This window comes from Morone saxatilis, unplaced genomic scaffold (genome assembly GCF_004916995.1).
Source record: "Morone saxatilis isolate NCDOM2014 unplaced genomic scaffold, NCSU_SB_2.0 Contig16, whole genome shotgun sequence".
NCBI classification, from domain to species: Eukaryota; Metazoa; Chordata; class Actinopteri; family Moronidae; genus Morone; species Morone saxatilis.
In genome coordinates this window covers 10,589,994-10,604,613 of record NW_023339718.1, presented here as the reverse complement: position 1 = coordinate 10,604,613, position 14,620 = coordinate 10,589,994, and the positions used below count along the sequence as shown (strand labels likewise).

The 14,620-nt window shown below is 40.1% G+C and overlaps 2 protein-coding genes across 3 annotated transcripts in view; one reads left to right on the top strand and one right to left on the bottom strand.

Moving 5' to 3' along the window:
- Positions 1 to 7,057, top strand: part of LOC118325938 (probable gluconokinase) — an 8,596-nt gene extending 1,539 nt beyond the window's left edge. For both annotated transcript variants that reach the window (XM_035658803.1, XM_035658804.1), the window contains exons 4-6: positions 77 to 163; positions 1,796 to 1,839; positions 2,401 to 7,057. In XM_035658803.1, the coding sequence (XP_035514696.1) occupies positions 77 to 163; positions 1,796 to 1,839; positions 2,401 to 2,770 (501 nt within the window). In that variant the 3' untranslated portion in view covers positions 2,771 to 7,057. The remainder of the gene's footprint in view (positions 1 to 76; positions 164 to 1,795; positions 1,840 to 2,400) is intronic.
- Positions 7,058 to 7,759: 702 nt separating this feature from the next.
- On the bottom strand, positions 7,760 to 13,746 carry LOC118325937 (ubiquilin-1-like). The gene is made up of 11 exons (XM_035658802.1): positions 13,388 to 13,746; positions 13,093 to 13,235; positions 11,387 to 11,484; positions 10,947 to 11,209; positions 10,576 to 10,824; positions 10,316 to 10,478; positions 9,952 to 10,073; positions 9,504 to 9,587; positions 9,191 to 9,306; positions 8,866 to 9,049; positions 7,760 to 7,929 (listed from the first exon to the last, which is right to left on the bottom strand). Exons 1-11 carry the CDS (start codon positions 13,517 to 13,519, stop codon positions 7,792 to 7,794), a joined length of 1,692 nt encoding a protein of 563 aa, XP_035514695.1. The 5' UTR covers positions 13,520 to 13,746; the 3' UTR covers positions 7,760 to 7,791.
- Positions 13,747 to 14,620: the final 874 nt, after the last annotated feature.

Here is a 14,620-nt window from a genome sequence, read left to right as displayed (position 1 = left end):
CACACACACACAAACACACCTTCATCATGTTTCTGCACACCATGTGACTTAACACTCAATTGTATGCACTCATCAGCTGGGCTGGCCCATGCATGAAGGGGATGACTTCCACCCGCAGGAGAACATTGAGAAGATGTCTCGTGGTGAACCGCTCACAGACCAGGTCAGGCCAGGTTTGTGTGTGTGTGTGTGTGTGTGTCTGCTAGAGGTGTCTTGTCAGCTCAGACTAAATGTCAGTCATTTATGGAGTGAGCCATTTCTCTTATCTCATGAGTAAATCATTGTTTCAGACTCGCAGCCACAGACTCAAACTCAACAAGTGGCCTGAGGAAGCTTCACTAGAGCAGACAAGTGAAAGCAGCAGGGAGGGAAACTGAGCATTTCATCACAGCCCACAGTCCTTAGGTTCACTAGAGGAATTTATTTTCTTGTTTGTTCAACATTTATCTCCTCTCTGTCCATTTTCACTTTTAAAATAAAGGGGAGAGTTTACACACTTACAGGCAGAGAAGCTGCTGCCAGCATTTGGCAGCAGTTTGCTGGTAGCAGTGTTTGGTGGCTGATGATAACCTCCCACTCAGAAATCTGCTTTGTACGGCAGAGAGAATTACTCTGGGACCTGCTCTGTCCAACGCTTGGCTTGGTGTTTGAGAATGAATGATGAGGCGAAGCAGAAATGTAAATTTGGGATTACTGTGGCAAAAATGTGTCTTTCATGCCAGTATTACAGTTGGCAGGTTGAGGTTGGCATAACCAAACAGGACATGAGAGAATGTGATTCCCCTCATTCGAGTTCAGCTCTTCAAATTAAAGGCACAGCAGTGAGGAAAAATGTGACTCCAATTCAGTTGTAACCAAATTAAGATTCTGTTTCTGATTTCAGTGTAATCAAAGATTTGTTTCTGCTCTTCTCTATCAGTCTGATTCTTGTTTTATTCCCTGATTGTACCTCAAAAGACTCTTTGAGTTCTTTAAACACTCTCCACAGCTTCTGCTGCATTATGCTCACTGCTGCTATGAGTGTACTTAGTTTCCATATGATTTAGTCTTATTTTTAGAGGAGAGGAGGATATTTTTGGTGGATTTATGAAACAACCCTCAGCTTGATGACACAGTTTGGCTTCACAATCGCAGGCTTGGCTCACTCTGCACCTGTCCTGCGTTGCTCTGCAGTACACGACATTCCCCTCTGATGGCCGATGATATGCCGAAACTAAGAGTGTGTTATGTGACCCGCCCAGTTTTATTAAGGGCAAAGCCAGAAGCTGTATTGCACTAGCAACCCCAAAAGTGAGAAGTGTTTTTCTTCGCAGGCAAAATGATCAAATCCTGAAAAAAAGGAAATATAATAAGATTTATTTTCCCATTAAGTAGCATTTAGCGGTATAGTTGCAGATTTCAACTCACTCGCTTTCACCCTCCCTTTCCAAGCGAGGAACTAAGGTGGCCATAAAATGTGTGAAAAACGTGAAATGCCCTATCTAGAGCCAGCTTTTGGTTTGTATGTTCTGGGTGACTGTAGAAACATGGCGGCCTCCATTGAAGGCGACCCACAGTGTCTGTAGACAAAATAACTCATTCGTCACTCTCAGCAGGCAGCTTATTAGTGAAAAACCTCTGAACCCACTGCACACTACCTGCTCAGCTCCAAACACCAGACAGACACAGTTCTCATAAACATAGTTTAAATATCGATCATAAAGATTAAAAACATTTCTTAACTATGATGAAAAAAATGAGCAACAAGCTGTTTTTCTAACCAAAATAAAACCAGTTGTTATGTTTCTCTCTGCAGGACAGATTTCCTTGGCTTCTCAAACTACATGAAGTCATTGAGAGGTAAGAATAAACAAACCTTTTATACACACAGTAATATTATGCTCATGCACACATACACTGAAAACACAACATACTTTTGTAATGACAGAAATGGCCGAGATGATGGGTTTAGAGAGTGAGAGGGAGCTGAAGAGCAGAGGAGCGAAGTAAGGATATGCGGGCGTGAAATTGTCGAAAAAAGATCAGAAATATCAAAGATGGTTTTGAAAATTGACATGAAAACCAGAGAGCGAGGAAAGGGAGAGTAAAGACAGATTAAGTGACTGAGAAAAGAGGTGAGGGAGCGCTGAAAAGTATGCCATCACTTTCTTAAAACGTCTGCGGCAGCATCAAAGACTTCTTTTCCTAAACTCTTCTACGCACAGTCACACTTATTTCTCTCTATCAGCTCATCCATGTGTCCCTTCTTTTCTCTTCACCTCCTGCTTCTCTCTAGCTGTCTGTCGCCAGAGTTCACTTTAAGTTTTTTTAGTTTGTTTCATTACTGCTTTTAACATTTTTATTGTTATCCACACAACATTTCAGTCTAACTATGTGAACGTGTGTGTTTTTCCATCTCAGAGAAAGGTGTTCAGGCTCCGATGCTCTTGTGGTCTGCTCCGCCCTAAAGCGCCTGTACAGACAGATCCTGCTCTATGGCTCCAAAGCTCTCTCTTCCTCTTCCGGCCTAGACGAAGATGTCCTGCCTCCCTCCTGTCCCGATGTCTTTTTCCTCTTCCTGCATGGTGACTACGATCTCCTTCACCAGAGGATGGTGGCCCGGAGGGGACATTACATGGGAGCAAACCTGCTGCGTTCCCAGTTTGATGTTTTAGAGCCTCCACTGGATGAGGAGAACGTGTTGCCTCTGGACATCAGGAGGAGCATCAGTGATATGGCCACGGAGGTCGAGCAGCACGTCATGAGTCTCAAGTCGTCACCGATGCCTTGACCACCGCTGCAGATCAAACGAGAGAGAGAAATCATCCGTTTTTAGCCATTCTAGGGGTGGTTAGTAAGTCGGTCCACCACTCTGGTCCAAACTAAAATATCTCAACAATTATCAGATGGATTTCCATGAAATTTGCTGCAGATATTCAGTGTCCCTGCAGGACCCGTTCCATGATCCCCTGACTTTTCCCGTAGTGCCACCTGCAGCTCAGAGTTTTCACTTATCCTGTGATACATCTCAACATCTATCTGATAGTTTGGAACTAATTTCGTACAAACATTCAGGGTCCCCACAGAGTGAATTGTAATAACCCCATAATGCCCTCACCTTTCATTTAGCACAGGGGTCGACAATCTTTTTGATATAAAGTGCCATTTTTTGATTTTCTTGTTAACCAGTGTGCAATATAAACATTAAGATTAACATTAAGTTTAATTTTGACACAATTTCAGTCCATCCGTATAGGCAACATGCATAGCAACATTTAATAATAAGGACATTGTAATTATATATAGGAGCACTATACAAGAAGGCTACCATCCTTATGAAAATGTACACATCTGAGTTAAGATCACACATACAGCCATGAGACGGAGCGCAACTGTCAATGGCTGCGAAAGAGGTAATTTGGCATGCAGGTAAGAGGGTATTAAAAAAAACCTTTTGCTAGTGCTCCATTCGTTAAGCTGCGTGCCTTCCTGAGGTTGCTGACCCCTGATCTAGCAGCATCGTCAGGTCAATTTATAATTTGTCCAGTACTTTGGTTTATGACCAAATACTAATGACATTCCCATCATCCTCAGCTGTAATTTGTGTTTAGTGCTAATTAGCAAATGTCAGCATGTTAACACACCTAATTAAGAGGTTATGAACACGGTCCACATCAGTATGATAGTATTGCTATTGTTTGCATGCAAATGTTAACTAGTTAACCTTTAGCTCAAAGCACCACTGTGCCTATTGTAAGTTGAGCTTCACAGAGCTGCTAGCATGACCATAGACTTTTAATCTTGTTATGATCCGCCATATCCAGTTTATATCTTAGTGAAGGTGAGAAATAAAGCATTGTCCCAGCTGTGGTGCAAAACCACAGAGATACTAGACAGTAGTGGGATATTTGGTTTGATCTATTGCTGCTTCAGTGCAGAATCATCCTGTGGTGAATTTGATTCTGAAAACTGCAGCAAACATTTTAAAACACAGTTGAAGTGCCATTCCAGTTAATGCTGCAGAGTATTTGATATTGTTTTTTTTTCTGAATAAGACCTGAACCTCCAATAGTATGCAACAAAGAAAAAGACTAAATGTTCACAGGATAGTATATTAACTCTTAGTGAACTGGATTGTGGTAGCGTTGTAAAAGCTGGCACTTTGAAGATTTAACGTTGGTGAAAATTTTTTACGTATTTGGTTACATGGCTATGACAGACACGTAACATTTACAGGGGAAATTTGACTTTGTAATCACAGTTGCATTACAGCTGGAATATGAAATGAAGATTGACTGATGATGGTTTTGGTTGAATATTTTATACCTCAAGTTTTGGAATCCTGTGTTTAATATTTTATTTTTCTTTGGCATTAATATTTAAATGTTTGCATCATGTGCTGACATTCAAAGGCCCAAAACCCAAACGTATTCAGCTGACAGTCACGTTAGACAAAGAAGAGCAGCAAATCCTCACAATACAGAAGCTGGGTCGATTCAATCAATCAATCAATTAGCAAATGGTTTCAGCTCTACAGGGGAATCCATTCATATTTCAGAAAATAATACTTTTTTTTAAATCACAGAAATGTTTACTTTAATTTATACAGTTAAGGTTTAATTTGGTTTAGAAGATACACTTAGCTGGTGGACAGCAGACTCCAGAGCCTGTGGAAACTATAATGATTGACAAATTCTACTTTATTTTTTTGTTTCCGATGACTCCAGATGATCTTTGTTGGGGATCTTGTTTTCCCTTCAGAATTACAGGTTTCTCTAATCTGCTCTTGAATAGATTTTAAAAAATCTAAGCTGCTTTGCTGGAGTTCCTGACAACTTAGCATCAGTAAATGGATTAGTTTAGCTGCTATTGCAAATCATGTTTTTGTATCATTTGATCTGTCAAACCATCTTTCATGCACTGACATCACCTGCCAAATGCACCAACAAATCTTAAAGTACAATCTTCACACTGAATAAAGTAAAACGATTAAAGGGATTTAGATTGAACACCTTGCTGATACACACTGCTGTGAGGCAGATTTAGCTCGTCTGACAATTGGCTGTTGACATACTAAAGGTCAGATCAGGTATATCTGTGTGATCCCCTTTTTTTTTTGATGTATAAGCATCTTCAGAAGACACACACACACACACACTTACAGGTGACCATGAACTCCCCATACTCTCTACTGAACACACACCACCTCCACTCAGCACTGTAGAGCTGTTTTTGTGGTGTGACTCATCTCATAACCTCAACCCGAATATTTTAGGAGCTTCTAATCCAGAAAAACCCCCTGGCTACTCTCATATCTCACACATCCAGATGAACGGCTGCACACACTCTGCAACACGCACATACACACCACCAGAGATTAAAACCCCCTCAGTCTGGCAGCAACAGAGAGACACACACAGGTTGTCAAGTGGATCACATACACATGTGATCTGATGCTGAAGTATGCGTCCAGTGTGTCAGTTAATCCACTCGGTCTCTGAGAGCGAGGACACAAAAGCAGGAATGGAAAACTGTGCAACCCTCACACACACACACGCATCCTATTATGTACTTGAATAGGCAGCTGAAAATCACTATTAAATATGACTTTGAGCTTGTTTGGTGTTACTTTATACAAAATAAATGACAATTTTGCCAGTTGGTATGTCATTTTTAATGTTTAACACTCAGGATCAAAAATATTTTGTGCCAGCATAATTCCTGCAATACAAACCAAAAGAGCTGATATTAGTGATGAGGTTAAGTATTAACTGCCCTCTAGTGTTCATAGTTGAGTAGAGTAAGTAGTACATAGAATAGCATGGGAAAATACCTACTTAAACAGTCTAATTTGAACTAATTTCAATGAGTAAAGATTTTTCTCTCAAATTTAGTAAAATGTGTGGTGGATTATATGTATAAATATAGTTACACTGTTTGTAATTATATAGTAAATTACTGTTTTTATCGGTCAGAGATGTGCAATCAGTTTGTGTGTGACTTTCATGAGGTGATGCTTGTGGTTGCTACACCAACTCTAAGTGCATTACATGTCTTCAGCTTCTCAGATGTGAGGATTTACTGCGTTTCTCTGTTTAATATTTTTGTAAATTGAACATTTTGGACTTTTTGGAGTTAAACAAAACAAGCATCTTGAAGATGCCATGTTAGCCTCTGGGAAGTTGTGATATATATTCTCCCCTATTTTCTGACATATTAGACTAAATTAATAATGTACTAATTATAAAAGAAAAACAATCCACAGATTAATTGTTAATGAAAATAATTACTTGAAGCAGCCACTACTACTTTTCACAGAACAGCTGTTAACATTACAATGACCAGTTAGGGAACTTGACGTGTGTCACAAAGCAGGACATCATCATAAATTCATGTGAAATGACAAACAGTGCATACATATATGATTGAGGGACAACAGGATTATGTTAACTGACACAAAAAGTAAATAACAGAATAATATTCAACAGTTTTTTATGATTACATCAGATCCACAAGTCAGCTAGATGAGTGGAAGTATGTTGCTCAGTCAGTTGTTTAGTGAAATCCATAGGGACACAAAATGCAGCCACTCCCTATGGCACGAAAGCACTGTAGCGTTGTGTATTTACTGGAGCACCTCGGAATACAAGCTTCAGGAATGAACAACAAATCCCTGGAATTACTAGTCAGGGCAGTGAAAAGATAGTTAGGCACAAAGGGTCAAAGTGTTTCTAAGAGCAGCCTCACCAGTGTAAAGTAAATCATCATAATCATCAGCATAGGTTGTGTTGGATGTTTCAAAAGGCCTAAAATCCTTTTCTCTCAGTTTGGGACTCAAATCCATTTTTTTTACGCCTGATGTGATTCTCCTCCGGGGAGAGTGTGGAGAGAAGATTAACTGTGCAAATCAGAGTTTATGTGCCTGTGTGGCCTTGAGATAAACACTGACATTCAAGCATTTTTTTTTGCTTTGCACAAAGTCAACCTTTCCATTTAAAATTCATATTTTGGAGCTGAGTCTACCTTTGAATACAAACTTCATAGTTATCTGGTGTGTCTGATCTCTACAGTCTGTGTCGGACAAGACACAAGAGCAGTAAGGGAGAGCGGGAACAGCACACAACGGACTGTGCACCTGGTTCAATCTGTTGACTGAGACAGAGGGTGTGAATCCTCCGTGTGCTTCCAGGACATCAGACTGTCTCTGGGTGTTACAAGCTTTCATTCTTGTCCAGGTGGCCAGATGAAAAGATGCCTGAGCTTCGTTGCACAGAGATTAATAATACATGACCTGCTTCTGAATATGTATACTACAAGTCTACATATGTGAGGTGGATTTCAGTACCTTTACAGGCCCTGTGCCAGTACATGTCACCGACAGAGTGAAAGTGTTTCTACTCTAATATTAACATAAAGCACTCATTCTGGAAGGACAAGAGGGAAGGAAGTCCTCCTACTGTATATGTGTATGTTTTCTTATTTCTCACAGCAAAGGCTTAACCATCTGTACAGCATTCGGCACCCAATAAAAAGGAGAAGTGTACTAGGGTAAGAGTGACTGAATATAATGTACTAGTGCAGACAGAGATTAGTGTGGGAAGTTAAGGAATGAAGTATGTAAGTAAGTGTGTCTTTGAAAGTGCAACAATATACATATTGTCTCCTGTATTGGTTTATTTGTAAAGCACTTTGTAATCATTCATAATTTTATTATTATTATTATGTTTGAGTGTAAGTGCTTACATGTAAATGTCAGTACACGTGCATTCATTCACTCGTGTATTTATGTGTGCACGTATCAACATGTGTGCGTCAGAGACTGAGCAGATGTTGTACAGCAGTGGTGAGATCTCCTCCTGTGCTGATGAGGGCCTGAAGGTTTGCCTGTCTGTCTCTGAAGCCCATTGAGCTCAGCTGCTCTAGCTCCTCCTGGAACTCCTCGCCATGGACCTGACAGGACATGACAGGAGAGTTATTTAAAGCCTTGCCTAGTATAATAACACAATCAAACAGAGTTAGTGAACAGGTGTTGTGCCTCTGGGAGAGAAAACGTGCTGTAAAGTTTGACAAAACATCACTCGTGTCTCCTAACCTGTCATTCAACCTTTTTTAAAGATACAATATGTAACATTTCTGCATTAAAATGTCTAAAATACTAGACCGATGTTATATTTTTTCTTGAGTTGTGTTCTAACATTATCCCAACAATGTTAAAACCCAGAGAATCTGAAATTTTATTCAGGTAACGGTGTGTTTCTCCTGTCATATCCCCTTTGAGCTCTCATAAATTGTCTTTTTATCCAGTTTTCAATCACATTTTTATGACACACTTTTTTAGATCTTGTTCATTGTTAACTATATATTTAACTGGATGAAGATTTTGGTCATTAATGTGAAAGAGCCCCTAACAGCCGAAATTACGTACTGTACATTTAAATAAATGAGAAAAATGAAACAAACTTAAATATATTCAATAAATAAGATTGAATCTTGACAAGAAATGTGTTCACAGCATACTTACTGTAGTTTCGTATAGATGCATGTGGGGACAACAGGTGGCAACACTTGATTCCTGTTCTAGTTGTGTGACTTTAAAGAGAATCTCAACACTAGATGGAAGGAAAACAAAGCTGCACTGTCCTCTATAGGTTGAAAGGTAGGTGTCACACCACAATCAGTGAAAGCAGGATTATTAGACTGAGTGAAGTTACTCTCTAAGTGGGATACTGTTGCTGGGGTACTCATAAGTTCAATATTGGTGACATGTATCCTATACTTGTCTTTTATGATAATAATAATAAGTATGTACCGGTTGATATTTTAAATTAAGGAGTAGTTCAGATCAACTACAGAAGCAGATAACATTATAAGGAAATACTGAGATACCCCGTAATTGCTGTTGGCCAATGTCTGTAGCATCTGTTGTACAAACTGCTGCTGCTGCTGCTGCTGCTGCTGCTCTGTCACCGTGGCAACCCCTGGACCACTTCCTGATTGGCTGTTAAGAGCAGAGTCAGATCCTAGCTCAGGGGCAGCATCAACACTGGCTCCAATGTTTCCAAGTCCAGCCCTGCAAGACAGACACAAGGTGGTAACTCATGGAACAATATACAATTTCTTTAATGCACTTTGCATAAAAGTACTGCTTCTACCCAGAAACTAAACTATCGTGTGAGTAATCTACAGGTTGGAGTGTTTTATTTATGCTCACATAGGTATGAGCGCAGGAGCCTCTGAGGCCAGAGTCTGTAGGGCCTGTTGGATCTGAAGCAGAGCCTCCATGGCTCTGGGGTTCAACATGGCCGTCAGCAGCTCTGGACTCTGCATCTACATATTTATCATTGACCAGTAATAATAAAGATATTAATCACAAACAATAAGCACTGGGTGGAGTTTGAGCAGAGACTCTGTAGAGTTTGCTTTGGAAAACCAGTGGCCACATTTTACTGTAACTCAGCAACACGTCTGTGTGTTATCTAGTTGCAAGAAATGAGAGTGTTTAATAGTGAGGAGAGTAAACTAACCTGTTGCAGGAAGAGAGGGATCTGCTGTCTCATCTGCTGCTGCAGCTGAGGATTTCCTGAGAACAAAGGATGGCTCAGCAGCATCTGAAACAGGATGAAAATGAGAGCCATATGGCCGTCTGAGTGAGTAGGATTTGTGTAGAGAGATCGGGATATAAGAAGTGGGGTTGGGAGTAGATTGTAGGCTGGTTCCACACCTGTGCATTGCATGCTACATTATTTTTCTGGTATTTTATTAGATATAATATCTATATAGATATAAACTCACAGTGAGCATTGAGTACTTTTACTTTTGATATTTTAAGTACAATTTCCTGATGATACTTATGTACTTTTATTTAAGTATAATTTTCAAAGCAGGACTTGTAACAGAGTAGTTTTACAGTGTGGTATTAGTACTTTTACTTAAAGGATCTGAATACTTCCTCCACCGCTATGTATGCGTCACCTGTGCAGCCAGGTCAGGGTTCTGGCTGAGGCACTTCAGGAGACTGCTGACATACGGCCCGGACATCAGGCTCTCCATCAGTCCAGGACTGGCCATGATCTCCTCTAGCAGTGACTGCATGCCTGAGGAAAGAGGGAAGAAGCAGGGAGAAATATATATGTATAGATATAGTTAAGCCGATTAAAATTGATGACCTGTTTTCTTAGATTGTTCAGGGGGAAATGGCAGTGAGTATGAACACCTTTAAAATGACTTAAAATACATCAAAGGACCATGATTACCTCAATATCCCATGTCACTCACTTATAGGAATTTATTTTTACTTTTTGTCTTAGTTAAATTGTGTGGGTCTGTAATTTCCTGCCTGCACTAATGGTGCTCTGGCGGTTTGAATCAGCTCTGGGCGAGGCTGTCAGTTCTCTCAGAGGATCTGTGGTGGGACTGGAGAGGGGTGGAGTCTGCTCGCTTTCTTTTTCAGCCGGCTGCTGAGTCCCAGATGCTGTAGACACCATTGGTGCTACTCCTATCTGAATATGAAAGAGAGTACAGAAGACATGCCACAAACAGCAGATCAAAAACATTTTACATTGTGTTAACAGACTGTTCAGGAAAACATTTCCAAACCTGTTCCTGTGATAATTTTTGACTTTTTGTCTTCTGAAGGCCGTCAGAATCGACAGTGGTGGTTTCAGGGTTGTCCTGCTCTGGCAAATTGTTCAGTACTCTGTCTTCATTATTCATCACTTCTTCATCTTCCTCTTCCTCTTCTTCTTCTTCCTCTTTGTCGTTTTCTTCGTTTTCTTCTTCTTCTTCTTCTTCTTCTTCTTCTTCTTCGTCTTCTATCAAGTCAGGGTTCCTGATGAGTTCCAGCACCTAGAGATGGAAGCAAGAGCAAGAAGATACACACACACACACACACACACACACACACACCGAATCACAATTCCTTACTAATCTGTAGGCTACCTCCTCAAACACACACTCTTTATACCCACCTGTGTGATGACATCTGCATTGTTAAGTATATCTCCCACCTCTGGGTTTGTCTGCAGGAGCTGCTGAATTTGAGGATTAGACAGAATGAGCTGCCTGGTCAGTTGAGGACTGGAGGTGGAGAGGGTGCTCTGCACCAAAGGGCTACCCAGGACACGGCGCATCATCTCCGGGTCAGCCAGCAGCTGGCTCTCCATCTGCTGCTGCAGCGCGGGGAAGAAGCCTGGCCCGCTGTTTGTCAGGCCAAGACTGTCCAGACCTTCCACTATGGAAACAAGATCAGATCAAAAGAACAAGAGCATGTAAGGCAATATAGAGAGGATGGAAACTACTGTAACTGAAACATACATACAACATATACTTATGGCTGATCGGTGTAGATGAAATGCAAATGTGATGTGAGAAAAAGCAGAAGATAATTGGAGGTGAGAGGAGTTCTTACCCAGGCAGAAGGGAGAGGTGGGAGACGGTGTGAAGTTGTCAGGTTCAGGACTGGGAACGACTGTGAGCTCTGACTGGGCCATTTCTGGAGCTGGGTCACTGGTGGGAACAGTAGACGAAGAAGGACGGACTAAATCTGAATCTAACGTTCCAGTACTGCTGAACACATGTAGGCATGTTTAATTAGCCCATTATGTAAAACTATTGCTGAATTTAAAAGCATTAAGTATTAGAACATAACAGCCACAGTGCTTGGGAACTGAATAAGTTGTTGACCTTGTTGACCTCTAACATTTTTTGTACCCAAGTGAGCTTTAAATTCTGATTCATACCAAGAGATATAAACTTAATTTCATTGTGGTAGTGCAAGTCTTTTACTGTCTCACAGGTCTTACTAGACCAACAATAACAAAACAATATGGTGCAGTTCTATATTTAGCAGTGATGCATTTTCTACCTTACAGTGATGCTGCACATTTACTGTCTTCCTATATGATTTTTAGATTCAGATGATTCAGATATAAATGCTCCTGGTTTACCAACATTGTGCACAAAAATAACATGTGACCAGAGGTGGACTTAAGAACATAAGAGATACTTTTACATCTAGATGCTTTATTTTATACTTCTACTTCTCTACATCTCTGGGGCAAATATTGTACTTTTTACTTTAGTTACTGACAACTTTAGTTACTTTTCTGACATTTTTACATACCCTTTCTGTCCAGTGAAAACCTTTTATCTACAAAGTTGCTGATTTTTAATCTATATATATATATGTGTATGTGATAAATTTGAAGGATTTAGTTTCACTTTATTGACTGAAAAACTTTGCCCACTTCTTCAGATAAATAATTTATTAATAAAAACTTGATAAATTAGCTGGAAAATGCATTGTCACTGAAGGACTGGACTGTTTTCTTCTAGTCACAGGACAGTGACTCTACACACATATTATGACTTTATGTAATATGATGCATTGCTGAAGAATAAACTACTCAACAGCATAAAGTTGTTAAAATAAAAACAACCTTGAACCTCTACTACACATTATTGCAGCGGTACTAACAGTCAAAAACATTATATATAAAAGTAAAACACTGACCGGAACCATTTTACTGTATTATTCTACTGATAATACATACTTTTACATAAATAAGGAGTCCTCACAGTTGCCCTTGATACCCACATGCTCTGTGTGGAATACTATTTAAAGGTACAAAATGTACATTATGGTAAATTAGCATACATTATCTCTAGTGTGTGACCCCCATATTTACAGTGTAGTTAGAGAGTAGTTACTTAGTTACAATATGTACTGGGTAATGATGAGCCAGCAGACACATGGACAGTGCACATGCAAAGGTTGACCTCAGTACAGAAATACAGAACAGCAGAGAATTACTCAGCATTTTGATGTGTAGCCACTTTCAGTATCACAAGTAATAGATGTTGGAGTCTGTTTCCTTAACTAATAATGCTCACTAATAATGATTTCATCCTTATTATCTCCATACCTCAGAAGACTAGTATACTGCTTTATATTAAGCCATATTGATATGTGCATGTAACAGAATATCCTCTGAAGATTATTTGGTGTTTGACAGAAACACAGAAAGTTGAGCTCATAAGAGAAACAAAAGTAAAAGATGTTCCACTCGATCCCTGTTTCTACCCTCTCCTCCCAGCACATCTTTGGATCTGTACCTTTGGATCATGCAGAGGCTGACTGAGCCATCTTGTGCTTTAAGGTGACTCAGGAGTTCTGACTCTCTGAGGACCCGGCCGGAGTGGATCAGGACCAGCCGCTCTGCCGGGACTCCTATGCGCTCTGCAAGACCCCATTTCAGCTGCACACAAACACACAAACACACACAGCCAAACATCACATCTGATCAGGTTTTCAAAAACATTAGACACTTCTTTGCGCCCTATTTATTCCGCACATAGAACCAATCAGAGGAGTTTACACCCCAAAAATAAGTGCGTTTGGTCTCCTGACCTGCCTGACGCTGCAGCCTCCTCTCACGGTCAAGTCTTTGCTCTCCGTGAGACTTTTGACGGCAACGTGGATCGTTTCGGACTTCCGACGATCACTCATGGCTTTCGGTTCATCTTTCACCGGGCCTGACATCTCATCGGTGTCCGGGCTGAGGATGGAGATGAGCGGACCCGGAGAGAGAGAGGAGCGCGCAGTGGCGGGCCGGAGGTGCGCGTCTGTGCCGATGACTCGGCAGAAAGTTGTGTTGATGTGCGCCAGCTCCAACCCGACTGCGCAGGGTGGTGCAGATACAGTCCTCCAGCCTTATGAATTACCCTTTACTTACCCCAGTTCTTTACATGGGTGCCACTGCGAGCAGTCTGATTAAATCATTTCATCCCCAAGAATTATATAACTGGAGTTAATTTAAAGATATAGTACAACAAAAAACATCTGTAATAAATTCAGCAGTTCTGATATTTGCTCTGAATTATTTCACTTTTTTTTAAAAAATGCTCTCACAGCCTCAAAAATATGCAAATATCTCCAAAGTTTCTGCACTATGCGTCCAAAACTCAAATATTATAATTTCCCAACTCAAAAGCTCTTGCAATTTAATTATGCTGCACAAGCTGTGGAAGTAAGGGTTGAACTTTAACATGTGATAATATAAAATTATTAGTTTCCCATCACAAGATTATGAAGGTTAGGACTGTGTATTAAAGAGCCAGTTACAACTCTTTTACTCTCTCTTCTTGAAACATACTTTTATCAGAGATGTATTCTGATTTTACACCAGTTTTTATTTTTTCTTTCATAACTGGAATTGTTTTTTATCTATTATATCATAAAATCTAATTATGCTATTCTCAACACCATAATTATCTAATTATTTTATATAACTATTATTTCTTCATTCATGACAATACACACAAAAAAAATCAAGCTTTTTTTCACTGAAAAAGTATTTTATTTGATTATTTACTTAACAGTGAGAAAGAAAAAACAAACAAACCCATACATTTTACATCTGTCATTTTGGCATCATTACCCAGACAGATCAGGCAAACAGCCTGCAGCAGTACTATAGATGCAGTGGCACGCTTGTGCCTGCAGAGGGCAGCACCGTGTGCCAAGCAACCATTTCAACACAAATTTTAAACGTAGTCAGTCACTTTAAAAAGCTTCAGTGACTCTTGTTCAATGGTCTAATACATCCTGCAATGCCTGGAGTGTATTGTGTGTGTGTGTGTG